Source organism: Oncorhynchus mykiss, chromosome 4 (assembly GCF_057628025.1).
Source record: "Oncorhynchus mykiss isolate SJ-2025 chromosome 4, ASM5762802v1, whole genome shotgun sequence".
NCBI classification, from domain to species: domain Eukaryota; kingdom Metazoa; phylum Chordata; class Actinopteri; order Salmoniformes; family Salmonidae; genus Oncorhynchus; species Oncorhynchus mykiss.
This window is the reverse complement of record NC_143025.1, coordinates 67,252,745-67,279,278: the sequence shown is the minus strand read 5'-3', so window position 1 is coordinate 67,279,278 and position 26,534 is coordinate 67,252,745. Positions and strand designations below refer to the sequence as shown.

Sequence of the window (26,534 nt, the reverse complement as noted above, 5' to 3'; positions counted from 1 at the left end):
TGGAAGCAAGTCCCGGCAACAATGTTCCAACATCTAGTGGAAAGCCTTCCCAGAAGAGTGGAGGCTGTTATGGCAGCAAGGGGTGACCAACTCCATATTAATGTCCATGATATGGGAATGAGATGTTCAACAAGTAGGTGTCCACATACTTCATGTACTGTATATCTATCCATGATTCACATGCTTTGCATACGCACCCGTTGTTCTTGCCAAATTGTTTGGCATTACTGTGTCACTGTCATTGAAATGTGCAACTGTCAGGCCCTAACATGTGCATTGGAGCAGTTACATCCATTGTGGCAGTTTATAAATCAATTGGTCTCAGATTACCTGAGATCTAATCAAAGGGGTGTCATATTAGGATTCTAATTGCTTCATGCAATGGGAAAAACATCACAACATGAACAATTCATCATTAATGCTTTGTATGATGCAATCCCAAATTAGACCATCAAAAAAAGACTAGGCTATCTTTAATTTAATGATTTCAAGAGTAATATTTGATTCCAATTATGCAGGAAATATGGTAGCTGTCACAACTCTCCCCCCAAAAATGTAAATCATATCCATAGCAGTTATTTCAAATGGAAAATAATTGTCTCTCAAAAAGCTTCATCACACAGAATATGATTTATCACCTAGCCTACTATGTGAGTTTGTTACAATAAGTTTCACTGGTTCATTTGGTTTGCTCTAAATTAACCACTCAGCAAGTGGCTGAAGAGCATCCTTGAAAAATCTGCACTCTTCGTGTCCTTTCCCCAAAACACATGTAAATATTGGACGATAAATTGTGCCTTCCTGTATTATACCTACAGTTGAAGTCGGAAGTTTACATACACTTAGGTTAGAGTCATTAAAACTCATTTTTCAACCACTCCACAAATTCTTGTTAACAAACTATCGTTTTGGCAAGTCAGTTAGGACATCTACTTTGTGCATGACAAGTCATTTTTCCAACAATTGTTTTCAGACAGATTATTTCACTTATAATGCACTCTATTACAATTCCAGTGGGTCAGAAGTTTACATACATTAAGTTGACTGTGCCTTTAAACAGCTTGGAAAATTCCAGAAAATTATGTCATGGCTTTAGAAGCTTCTGATAGGCTAATTGACATCATTTGAGTCAATTGGAGGTGTACCTGTGGATGTATGTCAAGGCCTACCTTCAAACTCAGTACCTCTTTGCTTGACATCATGGGAAAACCAAAAGAAATCAGCCAAGACTTCAGAAAATAAATTGTAGACCTCCACAAGTCTGGTTCATCCTTGGGAGCAATTTTCAAATGCCTGAAGGGACCACGTTCATCTGTACAAACAATAGTACGCAAGTATAAATACCATGGGATCACGCAGCCGTCATATCGCTCAGGAAGGAGACGCGTTCTGTCTCTTAGAGATCAATGTACTTTGGTGCGAAAAGTGCAAATCAATCCCAGAACAGCAAAGGACCTTGTGAAGATGCTGAAGGAAACAGATACAAAAGTATGTATATCCACAGTAGAACAAGTCCTATATCGACATAACCTGAAAGGCCGCTCAGCAAGGAAGCAGCCACTGCTCCAAAACCGCCATAAAAAAGCCAGACTACGGTTTGCAACTGCACATGGGGACAAAGATCGCACTTTTTGGAGAAATGTCCTCTGGTCTGATAAAACAAAAATAGAACTGTTTGGCCATAATCACCATCGTTATGTTTGGAGGAAAAAGGGGGATGCTTGCAGGCCCGAAGAACACCATTACATCTGTGAAGCACGGGGGTGGCAGCGTCATGTTGTGGGGGTGCTTTGCTGCAGGAGGGTCTGGTGCATTTCACAAAATAGTGTGGATATATTGAAGCAACATCTCAAGACATCAGTTAAAGCTTGGTCGCAAATGGGTCTTCCAAATGGACAATGACCACAAGCAGACTTCCAAAGTTGTGGCAAAATGGCTTAAGGACAACAAAGTCAAGGTATTGGAGTGGCCATCACAAAGCTCTGACCTCAATCCTACAGAAACTTTGTGGGCAGAACTGAAAAAGCATGTGTGAGCAAGGAGGCTTACAAATCTGACTCAGTTACACCAGCTGTCAGGAGGAATGGGCCAAAATTCACTCAACTTATTTTGGGAAGCTTGTGGAAGGCTACCAGAAACGTTTGACCCAAGTTAAACAATTTAACGGCAATGCTATCAAATACTAATTGAATGTATGTAAACTTCTGACCCACTGGGAATGAAATCAATAAAAGCTGAAATAAATCATTCTCTCAACTATTATTCTGACATTTCACATTCTTAAAATAAAGTGGTGATCCTAACTGACATAAGACAGATAATTTTTACTAGGATTAAATGTCAGGATTTGTGAAAAACTGAGTTTAAATGTATTTGGCTAAGGTGTATGTCAACTTCTGACTTCAACTGTATATGTTCGTATTCTTATATTTGATTATTTCTCATTGTTGTTGCATTGTCGAGTAGGAACCTGCAAGTAAGCATTTTGTTGGACGATGAATACCATGCGTATCCCATACATACGACTGATAAAACTTGAAACCTTTCTCAGAACTGCAGTTAGAAGATTTTAATGGGTGGGGTGAGGTTATCCCCAAAAGCAAGCTTCACTCCCATAGCCTAATCCCAGCATATAGTTCAAGGCAGGGCACAAATTTCAACCAATTTAAATATTTTAAATATCCAATCCATTACCTATTTGAAAATCATGAGATTTTGCAAAGCCTAGGTCCAAAGCTATATTATAAAGTCTAAATCCTTTTTCACCATTTGGTTCAATAATCCTTACAATTTCAATTGTTTTGCAGAACTCAAACAGTATATATAAACAAATGTTTTTTTCAATAAACTGGACAAAATTGTTATAATGCATTTCCTTTTTATTTTGTGAGAGAATTTGTGTGATACCAGTGTCAGAGGCGTATTTGTACAAATCAATAACATTGTCAATGCATTAGGATAAAACAATCAGTCATCCTATTGCAGGTAGCCTACTATTCATAATGCTATATCATCAAGCATAGAAAAAATAAGGGAAATTCAAAATTACAAACTATCTCGATGTAATTCTCTTCAACATCATATTAAACAGAAAGAATCATCACTGAATAGCCTATACGACAGAAATAATAGATTTCATAAATTCTGGCCAAAGATTTGAAGTTCAACAGTGTCATCAAAGTGCTGTTCACACCAGGTAATAATCCACCCACTAGACCTGAGACATAGTACTATCAGGATTGACACGAATGGTCCGTGCACTCTTTCTCAAGTCTTGTAACTGCTTAGCAGGTTTCCCCACTCCTTCCTCAAACCTCTTCTCCACCACAGGGAGTACAGTATCGTGTAGGAAGGACGCATTTTGTAGAATGAAAGCTTTCTTCTCTGCCTCCTGTTCACACCGCAGGCTGTAATCGACGTGCTGTACAGCCACAAGAATGATCTCCCTCAGGCTCTCCAGCAGCACCATGTGCAGCTCTGGGAAGTAGAGCTTCAGCCCCTCCTCTAGGAAAGCCATCATCTGTTTGGTGAAGGCCACGAGGGTGTAGCTGAGGTTGACCCAGCAGTCGTCTCCTGTATACTGATTGAAGCTGCTCATGCCGCAGCTGCACATTTCCTCCTTCAGCTTTGTGAGAGCCTCTGGAGTCATCAGGTTCATCTTCCTCCACATCTCCTCAGAGTTGCGGTGCTTGGTGGCCTCAATGATGATCTCCTTGTAGCTTTGCAGGGCTGACTTGATGTCTTTAACCAAGAGGGACTGCAGTGTGAAGGTGAGGTCCAGGCCAATCTCACTGAGCTGCTTGCAGTGCTCCTTGGCCACCTTGACACACTCAGCTGCAGTGGAGAGGCTCTCTTTGCTGTCAAACACCTGCCCACTGAATGCATTCACAAACATCTTCATGGATGACCGGGACCAGACCACAAATGCAGAGTAGCAGCCTGTGTTACCGGCAAAGTCCATCTCAAATTCTTTGGCTGTCTCCAGCAGGCTAGTGAAGAAGATGTTGCAAAGCTTGTGTATGTAGAGCAGAGTAGCCCCCTCAATGCGCAGCTGGCGGATGGCGGTCTGCACAGCAGCGGCTCGGTTCTTAAGGAAGAGCTCACAGGCTTTGGTGGGCTGCCCCAGCCGGATTAACTGAGACACGGCCCGACGGGTCGCTTTGGGCCCTCCGCGGAGGGAACGGTCAGGAGAAAGCTCAAACACCAGCACCTCTGTCAGCTGTCGGACACGCTCATCCACCTTCACCCTGAGGTTTTTCACCCTCAGATTGACAGGCTGGTCCTTCAGGTAGTCATTCAGCTTGTCCAGGAGGTCCACGCCACCTTCAAAGTCCCGCTGGGCAATGCACACGTCCAGGTCCTCGGGAAGCTCCTGGATCCACTCCAAGCTCAGATCCACTGCCTCCTCTGAGTCAAAAGGGTTGGTCTCTTTGTCATCAAAAGGGTTGGTTGAAACCGAGGCTTCTGGTCTCACTGGTGAGTTGGGAACCTCTACCTCATCCTTCTTGTGTTTTTCTTTTGTCACTTTGTTTTTCTTGGTCTCATCAAGGATCTCCAGCCACTCCTTTTTAATCTTGCTGTTTTCTGCCTGAAATATGCGGCTTTCGGGGAACATCAGGATTTTGAACATGTCCTTCATTGGGGGGTGGTCCTTCACGTTGACAATGGCAAAGCTCTCCAGATCATACAGTGCATTGTATTTGTACTTCACTGTACCACGGCGATTTGCTAACCAGGTGGCAATAAGAAGGCAGTCATTCATCAGGAAGGCATGCACTTTTTGAAGTTGTGCCATGTTGTCCACATCATATTCAACCAGGTCGCCATTGTACACTAAATACCTGCCTGGGGTGTCCATAATGTTTTTGCACCCCTCCACTTTCTCAAGCAGTGTAGTCAGTGTTCTCTGTTTCACTTCCTCTGTGTCTTTAGGGAATGCTGCCAGCATCTCCTTCGCAGTCTCATCCTTATCTGTTGAGAGCAAAGACTGGGTAATGCTCTCCATTATACTTTTCTGCTCTGTCAAAATATGACTTAGTTGGTACATCTCACTCTCCAAGTATGAAATCTCTTTGGCAGTTTCAATGAACTGTCTGTAATTCTTGTATACATTTTTCTTCAGGTTTTGAGCCGTTTCATCTGCCAGGGTCTGTATTTTTTGACGATGTTCCTGCAAATCTCTGTCGCCATCAGATTGTTGTGAGAGATTCTTGACATAATTCTGCGGGTCGAAATTAGCTGATTCTAATTGCTTGCGCAGTCTGTTCGCCTGCTCTGCCATCTCCCAGGTTACTGTGTGTCTTCTTCTGATTAAAAAAAGGTGTCTTCTTCTGATTAATATACATGAATATGTGATGTTTTTTTAGCTGCTGCGATAACAGGAAATATGTTAACACCCAAAACACAGACAGAACATCTTTGCCCAAAACGTCACGAGACGGAAATTAGGTGGCCAATAGAACGTCTATGGGTTAAAAACTGAATGTAAAATAAAATAAATAATAAATAAATTGTGCGCATAGTTATTTAAGTTATAGTCATATTGAAAGATCAAAATTACAGTCAACATTTGTATTTTATAAATGTTCTTTCATTTCAACGTATTTATATAAAATCCCGAGTAACTATTTAGTTGGACAACATTTATTCGCGAGTGCCACTGTGGCGGAATAACGTATCCCAGAGTTCCCAACAGTACCATAGAATGAAGGATATCACCGTAAACTAGGAAAGCACGTAAACAGGAAGTATTTTGAAAAAGAGCGAAAACATTTTTTTCTGTAGTATTGCCCGTTAACTATCTAAATAATTACAGAAATGAATCTACATTTAACTTAAGCTGAATATTGAGATACTCTTACGTAGATATAGCTATATGACAATCAAATTGATTAGACCGCGATGACAGTCATCTGATGGTTGCTAAAGTTAGAGCTATCCAGCGCCAAATCATATGATTGGGTTTTGGTGCGTTCATTCGCCTACTGGCTAACGTTAGCTATTTAGCTAGTCAACGTTACATCACAAGCTATCTAATTTAGCTATCTTATATCCATCTAACTTGAATTATATGTTCATCCATCAATAGTTGAACATGGACAACGATTTCCTGCTTGCCATTCAGCTGCAACAGCAATTTAATTCCGAGGCATCCACAAATTCAACAAATGATGACAACAGCTATGGCCAAACCACCAAAAAACGGAAAGTTGAGTCTAGCAGCGATGTCATCCCCTATTCACGTCCATCTATTGCTCCAGAGAAACCAATGTCAATCGTGGATGAGTCGTGGGAGACGCTTGACCCAAGCCCAGATGTGAGGGCGATGTTCCTTGAGTTCAATGACACATTCTTCTGGGGAAAGCTCAGTGGTATTGAAGTCAAATGGAGCCCCCGAATGACACTGTAAGTCATTGTTGTATCCATCATCAGATATGATTCACGTGTTTCTTATTGGAGCTCTTACATTAGAACATGTTGCCTATTGACTATCCATGTATAACTCGAACTGTGATTGTTTTCTTGTGGTTAGAGTATTCCCTTATCTTATATTGTTCAATGCCTGTCCCCTCATAAAATCTTAAATTGTAGGTGTGCAGGTGTGTGTTCTTATGAAGGACGAGGTGGACTGTGTTCTATTCGACTCAGTGAACCTTTACTGAAACTCAGACCCCGTCGGGATCTTGTACAGGTACTTTGACTAACCAACCTGAACCTTCTCAGATTTATTACAATTGTATAAGATTTAACACATGCAAAGTGGCTGTGGTGGAATTTCTTCAGTATAGCATGACATGAAAAATACTCTGTTAATTATTCCAGACACTTCTCCATGAGATGATCCATGCACTGCTCTTCGTGACTCTAAACAACAGGGATCGTGATGGGCATGGACCTGAGTTCTGCAAGCACATGGACAGAATCAATCAAGCTACTGGCACTAAAATCACAGTAGGTTCTTCTCTGTGTCCAGTCAAAGTGTACTTTGTGTTGATATGCATCTGACTTCTGAATCAACGGTGTTCCACCAGGTCTATCACACGTTCCACGATGAAGTGGATCTCTACCGTCAGCACTGGTGGCGCTGTGATGGGCCCTGTCGAACTCGCAAGCCTTACTTTGGATACGTGAAGAGGGCAATGAACCGTGCCCCCTCAGCCCAAGATACATGGTGGGGGGACCACCTGCGCTCCTGTGGGGGCACTTATACCAAGGTCAAGGAGCCGGAGGGTTATGGAAAGAAAGGCAAGAAGACAGACACCAGCCAAGGCAAGAAGCCTACAGACAAGCCCACAAGCAACAGCAAGCCTTCCAGTACAGCTATTGCAGGTAATACAAGTCTCTTTCTCGTTTGATGAATGCTGAGAGCAGTAATATCATTTATAATTCAAAATATGGCTTAGTGAATGTGTTTTGGTGAATCTACATTTTATTTCCAATGTTTTTGTCTCAGGCTCTGGTTTACAGGACATAAGGAATATCATCCCATTCAGTGGCAAAGGCTTTCTGCTTGGAGGGAGTTCGCAGCCATCATCATTTCAACTCAAGAAACCTATTGTCAACAGTCCCACAACACCCTTCACTACTTCTGTGTCCCCCAGGCTTGTGCTGTCACCTCCAGCTCAGGCGACGGCAAAAGGAATTGACTTGCCTGGACGGCCAGGTATGAGCTGCCCACAGAAGAAGGGGAGCACAAGCACCACAACCTCCATAGCAGGGGGAGCACACGGTCCATTCAGAGGACCGAAACCCCCTGTTAAAAAATCTGTCAGCAACACCAAGGCATTTGTCAACATCGGTGGCTCACCTGTTAGGATTTACAAATCCAACACCACTGTGTCCAAGCCAGATAGTAACTCCTCAGACACTTTCAAGACCAAAACAGAGCAAAGGTCTGTCCAAGACCTCTTTAACGCCAGTGGCTGGAAGTCTGGAAGTGCAGCTAGTTCTAGTACCTCCACTGTCTCAAAACCTCCAGATGAGACTAAAAGTGCATTTTCATCTGTGGGTGGTTTGAACTTTGGACAACCAGCCAAAGCTGTCAGTTCCTCAGACACCAGACAACTGGACAGCCATCATTCTGGTGTTCCGGCCACATCAAAACCTGCCGTGTCTACCGAGCCTCACCCTTCCAAATATTTCAAAGGCCCTAAAAAGCCTAATGGAGTCAACATTCCAGTTTCTAGGAAGAGGCCTTGGGAAGACCGCACCTCTGCTCACATCTTTGACTTCTTTCAGGAGACAATTGGTGAGTCACCACCATCAACGTCAAGGAGTACAAGGCAGGACATTGACATGCCGACTACCCCAACAGCCCATCCTGCAGTTCAGAACAACTCTGCCAGCTCTGCAAGCCTTACTGTGAACGTCAGCTGCCCTGTATGCCAAGCCATGGTGCAAGAGTCAAAAATCAATCAACATTTAGATTCCTGTCTCTTGTGAGAGAACTGAAATGTGAGGAGAATGCCCTGCAGCTGTTTTATATTGCACAACCTCTAACAGGTCTAAGCGTAGGTTAAGTTGTATAGAGTTTGTTTCCCTGAAAGACGGTTTTGCTAATAAGTCTAAATTTAATTTGTATCTCATGTAGTACTGCCGTAATTAGAGATACAGTTTTGAGGTTTTCCAGTTTGCATCTCCTACATCATGTAAAACCCTCTGGAAAAAGCCTATTGGTTTAAGTCTTAAAGAACAACATCTGGACTGCACCGGGTTGTTACGTTTATGGTAGTTTGCAGAGAGACTTGTGCCTTAGTAGATCCATGTAAATATTTCCAAAAACATTGATCAATTGTGACATGCTGCCTCAGATAACCATGTTTAAGAAAATGTTCCAAATGTTTTAGCATTGGTCTTCACTCATGTATAATTGATTTCATTGGTGCCACTTTGACTTGATGGGTCAAGGCAATGTTGCCATTACATAGGCAATTTGCTGCGGTCTTGAATTTGGAAAGTGTCTTCCTCGTATGCTGATCGGGCAGTATTGAATTTCACACGTGCTTGCTATTCACTTCTCTAGGCCTTAGAATTCGTCACATTCGACAGGGTCAAGTGTTTTACAAGGGCATGTGCTGACTCATGTCATCAATAATAGTTAAATGCCTTGTTCAATGGAAAGCACTAATGTGAATTTATCTTAAGCGTCTGTAAATTATCCGTAGTAGAAGTGTGTAGCCAACGAGTAACAAGGCTGTTATTGAATATATTTAGTGTTTTAGTTGTCTTTTTTTATTGTCATTAGTAATACCATCATTGAATAGTATTAATGTATTTGCAGATTATTTTCTGCATGTTTGCTGTTGGTATAAATGTTGTTGAATGTTGGATTTGTTTTGTTTCTGATGAAATAAGACCAACATTCATGTTTTAATAGGAATGTTTATAAAGGGAAAATAAAATGTTCTTTCATACCTTTTATGTGTCTTTTGACTGAATGTGACTTCATAGTCCTCCTTCCTCAATGGCAGACTAATACAAATCAATAAGATGGTCTCAAATACCATTTCATCATATAACTATACTAATTCAATTAACTGAAAAATGACATAATTCTCAAACACATACTTCAATACCCTTACATGCTTAGACACATTTGAATAGATTTCCTGCCCTCCCAAGGGCATAGAGCATTGTTGAGAATCTTCTTTTGATTCACATTCAAAGAGTATAGGAAAGTTTTATGGGGACGTAACTAGACCGGGCCAAGAGAGCAATGACAGTTTCCGAAAAGAAAAACTGCTTGTGCAATATAATACCAATAGTACTATACACTGCTCAAAAAAATAAAGGGAAGAGCTGCAGTGAGAAACATATTGTATAGGATTCCTCAAGTGTGGAACATCATCAAAAAAATAAATGGTTGCGCTTGAGAAATGAAATACACTGCAAAAAAAATAAAGGGAACACTAAAATAACACACCCTAGATCTGAATATTCTTATTAAATACTTTTTTCTTTACATAGTTGAATGTGCTGACAACAAAATCACACACAAATTATCAATGGAAATCAAATGTATCAACCCATGGAGGTCTGGATTTGGAGTCACACTCAAAATGAAAGTGGAAAACCACACTACAGGCTGATCCAACTTTGATGTAATGTCCTTAAAACAAGTCAAAATGAGGCTCAGTAGTGTGTGTGGCCTCCACGTGCCTGTATGACCTCCTTACAACGCCTGGGCATGCTCCTGATGAGGTGGCGGATGGTCTCCTGAGGGATCTCCTCCCAGACCTGGACTAAAGCATCCGCCAACTCCTGGACAGTCTGTGGTGCAACGTGGCGTTGGTGGATGGAGCGAGACATGATGTCCCAGATGTGCTCAATTGGATTCAGGTCTAGGGAACTGGCGGGCCAGTCCATAGCATCAATGCCTTCCTCTTGCAGGAACTGCTGACACACTCCAGCCACATGAGGTCTAGCATTGTCTCGCATTAGGAGGAAACCAGGGCCAACCGCACCAGCATATGGTCTCACAAGGGGTCTGAGGATCTCATCTCAGTACCTAATGGCAGTCAGGCTACCTCTAGCGAGCACATGGAGGGCTGTGCGGCCCCCCAAAGAAATGCCACTCCACATCATGACTGACCCACCGCCAAACCGGTCATGCTGGAGGATGTTGCAGGCAGCAGAACGTTCTCCACGGCGTCTCCAGACTCTGTCACGTCTGTCACATGTGCTCAGTGTGAACCTGCTTTCATCTGTGAAGAGCACAGGGCGCCAGTGGCGAATTTGCCAATCTTGGTGTTCTCTGGCAAATGCCAAACGTCCTGCACGGTGTTGGGCTGTAAGCACAACCCCCACCTGTGGACGTCGGGCCCTCATACCACCCTCATGGAGTCTGTTTCTGACCGTTTGAGCAGACACATGCACATTTGTGGCCTGCTGGAGGTCATTTTGCAGGGCTCTGGCAGTGCTCCTCCGTGCACAAAGATGGAGGTAGCGGTCCTGCTGCTGGGTTGTTGCCCTCCTACGGCCTCCTCCACGTCTCCTGATGTACTGGCCTGTCTCCTGGTAGCGCCTCCATGCTCTGGACACTACGCTGACAGACACAGCAAACCTTCTTGCCACAGCTCTCATTGATGTGCCATCCTGGATGAGCTGCACTACCTGAGCCACTTGTGTGGGTTGTAGACTCAGTCTCATGCTACCACTAGAGTGAAAGCACCGCCAGCATTCAAAAGTGACCTAAACATCAGCCAGGAAGCATAGGAACTGAGAAGTGGTCTGTGGTCACCACCTGCAGAACCACTCCTTTATTGGGGGTGTCTTGCTAATTGCCTATAATTTCCACCTGTTGTCTATTACATTTGCACAACATCATGTGAAATTTATTGTCAATCAGTGTTGCTTCCTAAGTGGACAGTTTGATTTCACAAAGTGTGATTGACATTGTGTTGTTTAAGTGTTCCCTTTATTTTTTTGAGCAGTGTATTTGTCTGTGATCTTACATGTACAAAGGAAGGTTTTCCCTGAATGGTTTCTGGTTCATTCTGGAATAAAATCAAGGCATATGTTATTTAGGGAAGGATGATGCAGGGGCAGTGGGGTGAGATATGTCATGGCAGAGGGGCAGAGAGGGAGGGCAGTAGAGTTCAAGGCACAATGAGGCAGGCAACTGTATGTCACAACTTCTGCTCATCCTGACCTGCTAGATTCTGAGGACATCCCAGATGATTAGCACAGTGAAAAATAGCATACAATGCAATTTAGTGAGAAGACACACAAATGAGAAGCTCTAAGATAAGTTGTACCTGTTTCCTCTAGCCTGTATTTAAAGCACATGTCCACAGGGGTAAATTCATAATCTGTTCATCTTGAGTGCATTGCAGTCAAAAGGCACCAACACTTAGGAAGGCCTAATGGGGTGTCCTTGTCTTAACTGTGCAGTGTATCATCAAAAACACATTGTGAGTACATTTCAACTCGTATTGACGCACTGCCAATTCATAGAGTATAAAATAATGTTTTTTTAAGGGAATACATTGATTTATTTCGTTTTTCACATTTACAATTACACAATTTGTTGAGACCTTGATTCTTCAATGACATCTGCCCTTGTATAGGCCACATGTGCCTCTGTTGGGTGGGCTTTGTCTCTTTGTTGAGGGGCTGTTAATAAAACAGGACCATGGTTGGAAATCCCACCATCTGTCCTTCATACTGAAAACCTTTGTTCTGCAGACTCATGTCATGAAGACCTCAGCCTAAGTAATGCCTTTTGAACTATTCTCAGCCGTATTCATGTAGCATATGTCATGTGTGTTTCTTGGCGAAGTGTGCCATTATACTAAACAACATTATATCAATGCACTTGTATCCCACAATTGGAGAATTGCAATAAAATAAGCTTGATAACTTTAATTTGATAAAATATTAAATTATGGCTATTTGGTGGTTCCTCATCATTATTGGTTGCGTTTACATTTTTTTCACAAATTGGCCTTTTGCCCAATCACATCAGATATTTTCACAGCAGCTGTTTTTCAGAGCTGATCTGATTGGTCAAAATACCAATTAGTGAAAACAAATATCAGAATTGGACTGTCTGTGTGAATCCAGATAATTGTCTTAGAAGTAAATCAAATCCTCACACTGTAGAGCTGTGACTCCCTTTAGCAATAAACAGAATGAATTAGATAGGAGCGTCTAACCTCCCCCCAAAAAAAATTCTGTCGAAGGTTGTAAATATTCAACCACACTTTCCTGTCCGTCACCGTGGGTGACGCCCAATCCAACTCGAACTGTGTTAAAGGGACAGGAAGTGCGAGCCAGAGTCATAAAGGAGATTACCGCTGTTGGCTTCAACGAATAATTCTACTGTTGCATGGTGCTCGTCGGAGAGGCGAATTTCTTTACCGAATGTGGTTATTCATAACCACTAAAACTTCTTCCCACTAAAGTATTGAATTTAAGGTAAAGGTATAACGATGAACGGTAAATCGGCGAACGGCACAGCGGGCGGAACACTGGCCTTCATTGAGGGGCTACCACCACTGCCGAAGAGCCTAAGCGGCTTGCTGAATTCAAGCGGCGGGTCTTGGAGAGAGATGGAAAGGATGTATGCAAAGAAAACCATGATCCAAGACGACCTTAGTCGTGGGCGAAACAATTCCGACAATCTGCTTGCGAATAAACCGGCCAACCTTGATGCGGCTTTAGCACTCCTCCGAAAAGAAATGGTAAGTGGAGGGGATGTGATTTGTGATGGGTTGTTTTCCTTCTCATTTTACAAGGCAGAATGTCAGAACAGCTGTTCTCTTGATTTCACCAATCAAGAAATTACTCCAAATGACTTAATTCATTCATGGTCTAATTAGTACCGTAGCTCTTATAGTCAGCTGAAACATGTCAACAGAAATTTGACACTGGCAGTTGCCAATTTCTGTGATAAGATTTGCAACACTGTAGCCAATACTCAACAGTGGCAAGACCACGATGAAACACGATACGTTGTTGCTTGTAGGATTTGATGCCAGTTTGGCTATCTTTGATAGCCTACAGTCTATACTAAATTTGTGACTTTGCTTTGTGAACAGATTATTCTTTTATGAGTAGCTATTTGAAGGCTTACAAATCGAACGTTCAGCCTCACTGTAGGCCTATCTTATGATTAATATTGTATCCCATAAAATATTGATTGAATGGATAGAAACAACTATTTCTAGCTGAAGGCCGGAAGTAGTCCTTGATCATGACTGTTCCATTGCACTACCCAACTCACTGGATGAAGCAATCTTCTGTAGGGTGGGAGCCGCGACGCTCGGTCTGAACATTAACAGGCATCACTTGCAGTACGGTTTTGGAAGCATAAGGACTTTCTCATTTCTAATATGAAGGCGCTATTATCGGCGAAACATAATGCAACATGTTTTGTATTGAGATACAACTTTATAGGGGTAGGGTTCCCACACGGCCATATTTTATGCTACAGCACTTGTTTACGAAAACAGATGGAATAGCGTTAACTACCTGTTCTAATTAGCTATCTGCGTCTAATTGGCTGTCTGCAGAAGACAGAAGCCATACATACACATGTTGTCACTGAAATACTGTCTGCTGCAACTGTTAAAATCGGTTAAGTGAGCAGTAAGTGTTTGTGTTTTGCACTTGGGAAATTATTTAGATGTATTATAGAAGTAGAGGGATTTATGTTTCAAGAACCAATCTACAATTGGCAACTGATTCACCTTTTCGATGGAGTTGTTGGCTTCCTGAGCCAATTCACCCTTTAAACATAACATTTAGATGCATAGACTGCACCTTTACTCCTTAGTTGTTGGGTAGAGAAGAAGCAATGTTAGGCTCTTTTTAGTCCAATATTGGGCTAGGCATTAAGCACCATCTGCTCTTTTGTCTAATCTCTAAAGTTTTATGTATAGTAGAAAACACCCTTTTGAGCGCTTAAAATAATTCTGGTTTAATTTTGTATTTTCCAGGTGGGGTTGCGTCAGCAGGATATGTCTTTGCTGTGTCAGCTCTGGTCCCTTCACGAGTCAATCCAGGAGTACAAGGGCAGCTGCCATGACCTCAGCGCCGGGCACGGGATAGAAAATGGCTACTTTGATGAAGATGATGAATACTACCAGGAGACGAGCACAACACCAACTGACCAACCGGAGGGATGTGAGGCGACATCTCCCAAAAACGGGACTAGCAAGGACTCCTGGTTAGGAGACTCTTTCCACATCACCATCTGAGACTCAAGCGCTGAGCTTGCTTGACTCCACACATTTGAGGCAATATGCTTTTTTTAAATAAAGAGCTGTGCCATGCATTGTTTTGCTGGCTTATAGTACTTTTTCAGCAGACCTTTTCATACAAATATATAAACAAAGGTTCATTATTTATTATAAATTATGTTTTTTTTCATATAACTATGGACATTTTTAGTTGCGTTTTTAATGATTTGTTGTGAGTACTTCCAAGCTCTGTCAACACAATGTTTACAGGGTTGAAATCTGGAGACTGGGAAGGTCTGAATAAACAAAAGGGATGGGATTCCTGTCCCTGCAATCAGTGAGGGAGGAAATTAAATTTTAGATGGCATGTAGTGGCAATGTTGACTGTTACGGATTTGTGATCTGGGTGGAGTAGGCTGGAGAAAAGTATAGAACTGTGAAAAAGTATTAAAATGCTGGAAACGCTTACTTCTGGAACGGTTTTATACCAGGGTAAGTAAGCATGTGCTTCTTTGAAGCCCAATGGTATGCTTAATTTCATATTGTGCTGTGGCGCTCCATACCTTTTCAGTTAACAGTTCTTCAATGAAACTAGATTGTTGACTTAAGTACAGTTATCACCATCGTAACCATTGTTTTCATTTAACAAATCAATACAGGGTACTCATGAATTCATATATTGACCCCACTAGGACATGCATGTATGGCAGTTGTGTCCATTACGGTGTTCCACAGCCAACTGACACCAAGTCTGCACTCTCAACATTTAGCTGCATAGACTGCTCATCAAAATAATATAGGCTAGGAAGTCTAGTCGAAGTAAAATTTTGCCTTTGTATCCAGACTTTTTGTTGTGTTAACTGGTCCACAATTCATGTGTTTGTGGTACGCAAACCAAAGAGTATAATTGACACACCTGGGTTGATTTGTAATGGGTTTTAGGAATGATACTGTGCAATGTTCTTTTAGATGCTCCTAGTCGGTTTTATTTTTCTCCGATGTTACACAATATAATGAATGTGTTGTAGTACAGGAGGTTGATCTGTTTAGACATGTGTTTTCTTGACTATGATTCATGCCATTTGACAATATACACACCAGCGGCTGACTGGAGGTCAGCTACAGAAAGCTTTCAAAATGGGGAGCTAAAATAAAATGTCCTCGGTAACTCCTATGCCTCAATGTGCTATGTACTGAATTTTCTACCTCCAGCTTCACCGTAAAATGTATATATTGCTGCCACCAGCCCCACATTGAAAGTCAGTATTACAGGATAGCAGTCTCTTATTTTTCTGCATCACACTAAACAGAAATCGCCACAATTAGTGCCTTTTGTGCCCTTTAGGTCTCCAACCTAGGCTATTGCTGTTATCTGTCCCTTCATCTCACAGCACTTTTCTCAATCTGGTCATGTCTTTCGGATGGTCTGATGGCACACGTGGTGCATAGTATGCTGTAACTACAGCGGAGTTACTTGTTCAATTCCTACCTTAAAAGGAAAAAAGAGGTTTCTTCACTAGCGTCAATAATCCAGAGTAATACAGATGTGAAATGTATATAACTGCATCCCGATGAGATTTGGTTTCATGTGGCGATATTCAGATGAACAATGTCTTTGTGCATCTACATTGCTTGCTGTTTGGGGTTTTAGGCTGGGCTTCTGTATAGCCCTTAGTGACATCTACTGATGTAAAAAAGGGCTTTATAAATACATTTGATTGGTCTTGATTTCATCCAATCAGAAAGCTGTTCTTTTACCACAGTCATTTCAAGGAGTTGGCGCTGTATCAGAATCTACAGAGAGCCAATATAGGCCTCAAGCCAAGGAAATTCAACTTCAATCTTAGCAAACATTTTATGATCAAAGTGTGAAGAACATTGATGTTTTAAGTTTAGATTTGGTTCTCTGCCCAATGATTTCAGTCCATATTTTGAATGAAAAAGGTCAAGATGAATGAATCTGTTATCTATGTAATATGATTTTCATCTATGATGTACATTTGATTGTTCCCTCTGACAGAACTCAAAGACAATATTTGAAGGGTTTGTTTAGTTTCAATCCATTCCTCATATTTGTTATTTTTTAGTGAATGACCATACTACTGTTTTTGGAAAATTTGTTTTTATGCTCTTTTATGTAATAGTTATACTTATGGATTTAATAAAATTACTTTACTCAAATGTGTCTGTTATTCCCGCATGAAACTGTCATTCACAGGCAACCGAACATAACTGTCTCTACTTTGTAGCTCTAAAATTAGCTTTGGCTTTACAGGTCAGCATGCACCACTTGATAGGGTATTGATCAAATGCCACCTTTAGCACCAACAGAACATTGCATCATTGCACTTTAGAGTGACTTTGGATAATTTATTATAGCTGCCATAGAGACATTCTTCTTTGACTCTGTTTGGGGAATTGTGCGCTATTTCAACACTATTGCTGTTTGACATCGTTTAAATAATGATTGTCTTGTTCAAAATAAGCACCAATTCATGTATATGAAATGTGACGTGTAACTAGACATCTACTGTATATGTACTGCTGAAGATAACATTGTTTCTATCTCATAGTGAAAACTGAGAAGCAAAGCTTCTGGAATGTCCCGCTCAGATAAAGTAGCGAGCTAAATGCACAATCTGTCTCTGCAAGTGTTTTCTTCTTAGGTCAAGGCTCCGTAGACAAATCATGTGAACAACACTGGTGGACCCTCGGATAGTTTCCCTGTTACTGTATCTTCTCACAGGCAGTGAGCGTCAACCGTCGTTGTCATATACCAAGCAACCCAGCTGGTCAGTTAAAATCAGGGTAGAACTAATCCCCTCTCCACACACTCAGACTTACGCTTGTTCCTCAGAGTACAGTATGGGCTGCATGTATTCAAATGAGAAGTGACCTTTTGGAATGCAGCCTGTACTGAACACGCCTCTGTGCTGTGCTGGGCTGGGCTGAGCATTTGTTTAGGAGATTGTGGTGGATTAACATAATCTTGATTGAAAGCAAATCCAAGGTACAGTATGCGTGACTCTGCCACACAAGCACTGGGCTATGTACAACCGGGCTGTGCCAACACTCAGACCACAAACACACTACTCACCTCAAAGCTTAATCAATGAATGGGAAAAAAACACAATTAAATTCCCCTGGTTTTACTAACGCCATTAAACACTTTGAAGTATAAACCATGTAACTAGTACAGTTTAGGAGTTTTCAGATGAAGTAGTATACATCATTCATTTTTCCCATAGGGGATTTTACAAACACTTCAAATAAGGGCTGTGTTTTGTGTAGGATCACAATAATGGAGCACACAACCTATTGCTTATTTCACATTTCTAGCATTGGGCTGCAATAGAGTTAAGAATGGAGTGGCATCAAACACATGGAAGCTATGTGTTTGATATATTTGATACCATTCCACTAATTCCACTTAAGCCATTACCACGAGCCGTCCTCCTTTTGTTTCTGCCTTTAGTAACCTTCTGTTTTATGTTACCATATCATACTAATTTGAGTGTCCCGGATTTAGATTTACTATGTTATGTCTAGTCTATGATACCAAGTTGATTAAGCATAGCAATTAGGGTTAAGGGCCTTGCTCAAGGGCACATCGGCAGAGTTTTCACTGAGTCAGCTCAGGCATTCAAACCAGCGACATTTCGGTTACTGGCCCAACACTCTTAATCGCTAGGCTACCTGCCACCCACTCGGCTACCTATCGTCCTTGGTTAACTTGTCTAGAGCTCACAGCTTGGCTTTGGCACAGAACAGTCAGCTCTGCTTCAGTGATCCTGTCTGACCTTTACTCTCTGAGCCCTGGACCTGGCTGGAATTATGATCATGAGCTTACACTGAGCACTTGTTGACATAGAGAATTATAAATCATACATTATCTATTCTTCATGACATCTTTTGTCCCTATGAATCAAATGTTATTTCCCTTTAAGGGCACATTTATACACTGGTCTCAAAATTGTAATGCCTCTGATGTGATTCTTGTTATACTAATCTGATTATCCAGACTCATGATCAATCACTTCACCAAAGGGGTATACTGAAAAGCAGGATTAATATGCTAACTAACGTTGACAAGAAACCAGAAATTACTATTGATTTTCTGATTCATTAACAAAGCTAAACTTAGATACACTATATAACAAAAAGTATGTGGACAGCGGCTTAGTATGTGGACAGCTGCTTGTTGAATATCTCATTCCAATTGGCATTAATATGGAGTTGGTCCCCCTTTTGCTGCTATAACAGCCTACACTCCACGCTTTCCACTAGCTGTTGAAACATTGCTGCAGGAATTGCTTACATTCCGCCACAAGAGTGTTAGTGAGGTCAGGCACTGATGTTGGGCAGTTAGGCCTGGCTCGCAGTCGGCGTTCTAATTCATCCCAAAGGTGTTTGATGGGGTTGAGGTCAGGACTCTGTGTAGGCCAGTCAAGTTCTTTCACACTGATCTTGACAAACCATTTTTGTATGGACCTAGCTTTGAGCATGGGGGCATTGTCATGCTGAAACAGGAAAGCGTGTTCTCCAAACTGTTGCCACAAAGTTAGAAGCATCTAGAATGTAATTGTATGCTGTAGCATTAAGATTTCCCTTCACTGGAACTAAGGAGCCTAGCCCGAACCATGAAAAACAGCCCCAGACCATTATTCCTCCTCCACCAAACTTTACAATTGGCACTATGCATTGGGGCAGGTAGAGTTCCCCTGGCATCCACCAAATCCAGATTCGTCCGTCGGACTGCCAGATTGTGAAGCGCGATTCATCACTCCGGAGAACGCTTTTCCACTGCTCCAGAGTCAATGGCGGCGAGCTTTACACCACTCCAGCCGACACTTGGCTTTGCTCATGGTGATCTTAGGCTTGTATGCGTGCGGCTGCTCGGCCATGGAAACCCATTCCATGAAGCTCTCGACGACCAGTTCTTGTGCTGACGTTGCATCCAGAGGCAGTTTGGAACTCGGGAGTGAGTGTTGCAATGGAGAACAGACAATTTGTATGTGCTACGTGCTTCAGCCCTCGGCGGTCCCGTTCTGTGAGCTTGTGTGGCCTACCACTTCAAAGCTGAGCCGTTGTTGCTCCTAGATGTTTTCACTTCACAATAACAGCACTTACAGTTGAACAGGGCAGCTCTAGCAGGGCCAAAATTAGACGAACTGACTTGTTGGAAAGGTGTCATCCTATGATGGTGCCACGTTGAAAGTCACTGAGCTCGTCAGTAAGGCCATTCTCCAGCCAATGTCTGAAGATTGTCTATGGAGATTACATGGCTGCATGGTAGATGTTATACATCTGTCAGGAACGGGTGTGACTGAAATACCAAAATCTACTAATTTTAAAGGGTGTCCACATACTTTTATACATATAGTGTACATGTTTTTGTTTTTTTATCAATTAGACCATACCCATTTTAATCTTATCTTAAAAAATATACAGTACCAGTCAAAAGTTTGGACACACCTACTCATTCAAGGGTTTTTCTTTATTTTACTATTTTTTATACATTGTAGAATAACAGTGAAGACATCAAAACGATGGAATAACACATACATGTAGTAACCAAAAAAGTGTTGAACAAATCTAAATATATTTTATATTAGAGATTCTTCAAATTAGCCACCCTTTTGTGGAATTTATTTCCTTCTTAATGTGTTTGAGCCAATCAGTTGTGTTGTGACAAGGTAAGGGTGATATACAGAAGATAGCCCTATTTGGTAAAAGACCAAGTCCATATTATGGCAAGAACAGCTCAAGTAGACAAAGAGAAACAACAGTCCATTATTACGTTAAGACATGAAGGTCAATCAATCCGGAAAATTTGAAGAACTTTGAAAGTTTCTTCAAGTGCAGATGCAAAAACCATCAAGCACTATGATGAAACTGGCTCTCATGAGGACTGCCACAGGAAAGGAAGACCCAGAGTTACCTCTGCTGCAAAGGATAAGTTCATTAGAGTTATCTGCACCTCAGATTGCATCCCAAATAAATGCTTCACAGAGCTCAAGCAACAGACACACCTCAACATGAACTGTTCAGATGAGGCTGCATGAATCAGGCCTTCATGGTCGAATTGCTGCAAAGACACCACTACTAAAGGACACCAATAAGAAGAAGAGACTTGCTTGGGCCAAGAAACACAAGCAATGGACATTAGACCGGTGGAAATCTGTCCTTTGGTCTGATGATTCCAAATTTGAGACTGTTGGTTCTAACTGCTGTGTCTTTGTGAGACGCAAAGTAGGTGAACAGATCATCTCTGCACGCATGGTTCCCACCATGAAGCATGGAGGAGGAAGTGAGATGGTGCGGGGGTGCTTTGCTAGTGAAATTGTCAGTGACTTATTTATAATTCAAGGCACACTTAACCAGCATGGCTACCACAGCATTCTGAAGCGATACGCCATCCCATCTGGTTTGCGCTTATTGGGACTATCATTTGTTTTTCAACAGGAAAATGTCCCAACACACCTGCAGGCTATGTAAGGGCTATTTGTCCAAGAAGGAGAGTGATGGGATGCTACATCAGATGACCTGGCCTCCACAATCACCTGACCTCAAACCAATTAAGATGGTTTGGGATGAGTTGGATTGCAGAGTGAATGAAAAGCAGCCAACAAGTGCTCAGTATATGTGGGAACTCCTTCAAGACTGTAGGGAAAGCATTTCAGATTAAGCTGGTTGAGAGAATACCAAGAGTGTGCAAAGCTGTCATCAAGGCAAAGTGTGGCTACTTTGAATAATTTGTTTAACACTTTTTTGGGTTACTACATGATTCCATATGTGTTATTTCATAGTTTTTATGTCTTCACAATTATTATTCTACAATAGGTGTGTCAAAACCTTTGACTGCTACTGTATACTGTATATGCCACCACCAAGCTGCCACCACCAAGCTTCACTGTAGGGATGGTGCCAGGTTTCCTCCACACGTGATGCTTGGCATTCAGGTCAAGATTCAGAGAATCTTATTTCTCATGGTCTGAGAGTCTTTAGGAGCCTTTTGGCAAACTCCAAGAGGGCTGTTACGTGCCTTTTACTGAGGAGTGGCTTCCATCTTGCCAATCTACCATAAAGGCCTGATTGGTGGAGTGCTGCATAAATGGTTGTCCTTCTGGAAGGTTCACCCATCTCCAGAGGAACTATAGAGCTATGTCAGAGTGACCAACGGGTTCTTGGTCACCTCCCTGACCACCCTTCTCCCCCGATTGCTCAGTTTGGTCGGGCAACCAGCTCCAGAAAGAGTCTTGGTGGTTCCACACTCCATCCATTTAAGAATGATGGGGGCGATTGTGTTCTTGGGGACCTTCAATGCTGCAGATATTTTTTGTTACCCTTCCCCAGATATGTGCATCGACAGAATATTGTCTTGGAGCTCAACAAACAATTCCTTCGACCTCATGGCTTGGTTTTTGCTCTGACATGCACTGTCAATTGTGGAACCATATATAGACAGATGTATGCCATTCCAAATCATGTCCAATCAATTGAATGTACCACAAGTGGACTCCAATCAAGTTGTCGACACATTTCAAAGATATTCAATGGAAACAGGATTCACCTGAGCTCAGTTTCGAGTCTCATAGCAAAGGGCCTGAATACATACAGTTGAAGTCGGAAGCTTACATACACCTTAGCCAAATACATTTAAACTCAGTTTTTCACAATTCCTGATATTTAATCCTAATAAAAATTCCCTGTCTTAGGTCACTTTATTTTAAGAATGTGAAATGTTCGAATAATAGTAGAAATAATTATTTATTTCAGCTTTTATTTATTTCATCACAGTGGGTTTACTTACACTCAATGAGTATTTGGTAGCATTGCCTTTACATTTTTTTTAAACTTGGGTCAAACGTTTAGGGTAGCCTTCCAAAAGCTTCCCACAATAAGTTGGGTGAATTTTGGCCCATTTCTCCTGACAGAGCTGGTGTAAAACTGACTCAGGTTTGTAGGCCTCCTTGCTCGCACACGCTTTTTCAGTTCTGTCCACACATTTTCTATAGTTTTTAGGTCAGGGCTTTGTGATGGCCACTCCAATACCTTGACTTTGTTGTCCTTAAGCCATTTTGCCACAACTTTGGAAGTATGCTTGGGGTCATTGTCCATTTGGAAGACCCATTTGTGACCAAGCTTTAACTTCCTGACTGATGTCTTGAGATGTTGCTTCAATATATCCACATAATGTTCTATCCTCATGATGCCATCTATTTTGTGAAGTGCACCAGTCCCTCCTGCAGCAAAGCAACCCCACAACATGAGTCTGCCACCCCCGTGCTTCACGGTTGGGATGGTGTTCTTCGGCTTGCAAGCATCCCCCTTTTTCCTCCAAACATAACAATGGTCATTATGGCCAAACAGTTCTATTTTTGTTTCATCAGACCAGAGGACAGTTCTCCAAAAAGTACAATCTTTGTCCCCATTTGCAGTTTCAAACTGTAGTCTGGTATTTTTATGGTGGTTTTGGAGCAGTGGCTTCTTCCTTGCAGAGCGGTCTTTCAGGTTATGACGATGTTGGACTCGTTTTACTGTGGATATAGATACTTTTGTATCGGTTTCCTCCAGCATCTTCACAAGGTCCTTTGCTGTTGTTCTGGGATTGATTTGCACTTCTCGCACCAAGGTAGGTTCATCTCTAGGAGACAGAACACGTCTCCTTCCTGAGCGGTATGACAGCTGTGTTGATCCATAGTGTTTAAACTTGCGTACTATTGTTTGTACAGATGAACGTGGTACCTTCAGGCGTTTGGAAATTGCTCCCAAGGATGAACCAGACTTGTCGAGGTCTACAATTTATTTTCTGAGGTCTTGGCTGATTTCTTTTGAATTTCCCATGATGCCAAGCAAAGAGGCACTGAGTTTGAAGGTAGGCTTTGAAATACACCCAAAGGTACACCTCCAATTGACTCAAATGATGGCAATTAGCCTATCAGAAGCTTCTAAAGCCATGACATAATTTTCTGGAATTTTCCAAGCTGTTAAGGGCACAGTAGTGTATATAAACTTCTGAACCACTGGAATTGTGATACAGTGAAATAATCTGTCTGTAAACAATTGTTGGAAAAATTACTTGTGTCATGCACACAGTAGATGTCCTAACCGACTTGCCAAAACTATAGTTTGTTAACAAGAAATTTGTGGAGTGGTTGAAAAATTAGTTTTAATGACTCAAACCTAAGTGTATGTAAACGTCCGACTTCAACTGTATGTAAATGTATTTCTCTTTTATTTGTAGTAAATTCGCAAAATGTCTAAAAACCTGATTTCTCTTTGTCATTATGGGGTTTTGTGTGTACATTTATGAGGATAAAAAATCAATTTTAGAATAAGGCTGTAACATAACAAAATGTGGAAAAAGTCAAGGGGTCTGAATACAGTGCCTTGCGAAAGTATTCGGCCCCCTTGAACTTTGCGACCTTTTGCCACATTTCAGGCTTCAAACATAAAGATATAAAACTGTATTTTTTTGTGAAGAATCAACAACAAGTGGGACACAATCATGAAGTGGAACGACATTTATTGGATATTTCAAACTTTTTTAACAAATCAAAAACTGAAAAATTGGGCGTGCAAAATTATTCAGCCCCCTTAAGTTAATACTTTGTAGCGCCACCTTTTGCTGCGATTACAGCTGTAAGTCGCTTGGGGTATGTCTCCATCAGTTTTGCACATCGAGAGACTGACATTTTTTCCCATTCCTCCTTGCAAAACAGCTCGAGCTCAGTGAGGTTGGATGGAGAGCATTTGTGAACATCAGTTTTCAGTTCTTTCCACAGATTCTCAATTGGATTCAGGTCTGGCCATTCTAACACCTGGATATGTTTATTTTTGAACCATTCCATTGTAGATTTTGCTTTATGTTTTGGATCATTGTCTTGTTGGAAGACAAATCTCCGTTCCTGTCTCAGGTCTTTTGTATTTGGCTCCATCCATCTTCCCATCAATTTTAACCATCTTCCCTGTCCCTGCTGAAGAAAAGCAGGCCCTAACCATGATGCTGCCACCACCATGTTTGACAGTGGGGATGGTGTGTTCAGCTGTGTTGCTTTTACGCCAAACATAACGTTTTGCATTGTTGCCAAAAAGTTCAATTTTGGTTTCATCTGACCAGAGCACCTTCTTCCACATGTTTGGTGTGTCTCCCAGGTGGCTTGTGGCAAACTTTAAACAACACTTTTTATGGATATCTTTAAGAAATGGCTTTCTTCTTGCCACTCTTCCATAAAGGCCAGATTTGTGCAATATCCGACTGATTGTTGTCCTATGGACAGAGTCTCCCACCTCAGCTGTAGATCTCTGCAGTTCATCCAGAGTGATCATGGGCCTCTTGGCTGCATCTGTGATCAGTCTTCTCCTTGTATGAGCTGAAAGTTTAGAGGGACGGCCAGGTCTTGGTAGATTTGCAGTGGTCTGATACTCCTTCCATTTCAATATTATCGCTTGCACAGTGCTCCTTGGGATGTTTAAAGCTTGGGAAATCTTTTTGTATCCAAATCCGGCTTTAAACTTCTTCACAACAGTATCTCGGACCTGCCGGGTGTGTTCCTTGTTCTTCATGATGCTCTCTGCGCTTTTAACGGACCTCTGAGACTATCACAGTGCAGGTGCATTTATACAGAGACTTGATTACACACAGGTGGATTGTATTTATCATCATTAGTCATTTAGTTCAACATTGGATCATTCAGAGATCCTCACTGAACTTCTGGAGAGAGTTTGCTGCACTGAAAGTAAAGGGGCTGAATAATTTTGCAAGGCCAATTTTTCAGTTTTTGATTTGTTAAAAAGTTTGAAATATCCAATAAATGTCGTTCCACTTCATGATTGTGTCCCACTTGTTGTTGATTCTTCATAAAAAAAAGACAGTTTTATATCTTTATGTTTGAAGCCTGAAATGTGGCAAAAGGTCGCAAAGTTCAAGGGGGCCGAATACTTTCGCAAGGCACTGTATTTTCCGAATACACTCTATATATATCAGAATATTTAGGCAAGATAGCTGGCTAACTCGATGCTGCTTGATGCTGCTTTGTAGTATACCCCTCAGGTTGAATAATGCTAGTAGAACACTCACTACAAGCTTGCTAATCTCACCCACCAGCTTGCTGGAACACTTTGACTTTCTCAATTACCAACACTGAGCTAGGTATGTGTATTTTATTTGGAAGGATTATTACAGGGGTTTAAAACCAGTTTTGACATGTCCTTAAGGCACATCGGTCAATTTCACAAGCAGTGGAATCTTTCCAAGCATGGATCTACAATTACCCGCGGCCACCTGAGGCCTTTCAAAACACATTCCCACTGTTTGAAAGCACTGGGCTGGGTCAGCACGCAAGGCTTTAGGAGATCTCTGTTTATTGGTTTTAACAGTATGTGTCCTGAGAACATGTGGGGATGAGTCTCTGTTCTAGCACTGCAGGCTACAGGTTGTTAGCTTCTACTTGACAAGCCTTCTTGATTGGATACCGATACCTTGATACCGATACTCAGTATTTATTCAGGATACACCTTTTAAATCTTCTCTCCTCTCATTCCACATTTGCTTGCAAGGCGTGCGGTCTAAAAACAATGACTGTTTGTCATCCTGGACCATTCAGACTGACAGATGCTCAGATCCAGTTGAGGTATCCGGGTAAAGATACCAAACAAAACATTCCAAGGCAAAGTTCACTCAACAATGTAAAGTCCTGTTACAACTTGTGAGCACACCATGCATCTTGGCATTACATTTGAACCAGAGTTATGGCAGGAATGAGAAACATGTATTTTTGTATACTTTTTTATCACTGTAAAAAAAGGAAGAGAGAAAAAACAAATGAGACCTGCTGGAAAAAAATC

At 41.7% G+C, this 26,534-nt stretch overlaps 3 protein-coding genes across 4 annotated transcripts; 2 read left to right on the top strand and 1 right to left on the bottom strand.

The window, feature by feature from the left end:
• Window positions 1-2,861: 2,861 nt before the first annotated feature.
• LOC110522226 (exocyst complex component 8) lies at window positions 2,862-5,281 on the bottom strand. Its single transcript, XM_021600440.3, has one exon. It carries the CDS (start codon window positions 5,279-5,281, stop codon window positions 3,212-3,214), a length of 2,070 nt encoding a protein of 689 aa, XP_021456115.2. The 3' UTR covers window positions 2,862-3,211.
• Window positions 5,282-5,699: 418 nt separating this feature from the next.
• On the top strand, window positions 5,700-9,418 carry LOC110522227 (DNA-dependent metalloprotease SPRTN). Of its 2 annotated transcripts, XM_036975798.2 has the most exons (6): window positions 5,700-5,967; window positions 6,089-6,405; window positions 6,592-6,691; window positions 6,823-6,951; window positions 7,032-7,329; window positions 7,454-9,418. In XM_036975798.2, exons 2-6 carry the CDS (start codon window positions 6,095-6,097, stop codon window positions 8,440-8,442), a joined length of 1,827 nt encoding a protein of 608 aa, XP_036831693.1. In that variant the 5' UTR covers window positions 5,700-5,967; window positions 6,089-6,094; the 3' UTR covers window positions 8,443-9,418. The 2 variants fall into 2 exon arrangements, with proteins under 2 accessions (XP_036831693.1, XP_021456119.2); XM_021600444.3 differs by having other exon boundaries at window positions 5,700-6,405.
• A 3,177-nt stretch (window positions 9,419-12,595) lies between these two features.
• On the top strand, window positions 12,596-16,865 carry LOC110522225 (protein FAM89A). The gene is made up of 2 exons (XM_021600439.3): window positions 12,596-13,184; window positions 14,442-16,865. Exons 1-2 carry the CDS (start codon window positions 12,933-12,935, stop codon window positions 14,700-14,702), a joined length of 513 nt encoding a protein of 170 aa, XP_021456114.1. The 5' UTR covers window positions 12,596-12,932; the 3' UTR covers window positions 14,703-16,865.
• The last annotated feature ends 9,669 nt before the right edge of the window (window positions 16,866-26,534 follow it).

What these genes read in the sequence shown, in the direction of transcription:
- LOC110522227 (XM_036975798.2), top strand. Translation starts at nt 6,095, where the DNA reads ATGGACAACGATTTCCTGCTTGCCATTCAGCTGCAACAGCAATTTAAT. An exon ending in TGGAGCCCCCGAATGACACT is followed by an intron (nt 6,406 to 6,591) that starts GTAAGTCATTGT and finishes CTTAAATTGTAG; the next exon opens with GTGTGCAGGTGTGTGTTCTT. An exon ending in CTACTGGCACTAAAATCACA is followed by an intron (nt 6,952 to 7,031) that starts GTAGGTTCTTCT and finishes GTGTTCCACCAG; the next exon opens with GTCTATCACACGTTCCACGA.
- LOC110522226 (XM_021600440.3), bottom strand. Translation starts at nt 5,281, where the DNA reads ATGGCAGAGCAGGCGAACAGACTGCGCAAGCAATTAGAATCAGCTAAT.
- LOC110522225 (XM_021600439.3), top strand. Translation starts at nt 12,933, where the DNA reads ATGAACGGTAAATCGGCGAACGGCACAGCGGGCGGAACACTGGCCTTC. An exon ending in CACTCCTCCGAAAAGAAATG is followed by an intron (nt 13,185 to 14,441) that starts GTAAGTGGAGGG and finishes TGTATTTTCCAG; the next exon opens with GTGGGGTTGCGTCAGCAGGA.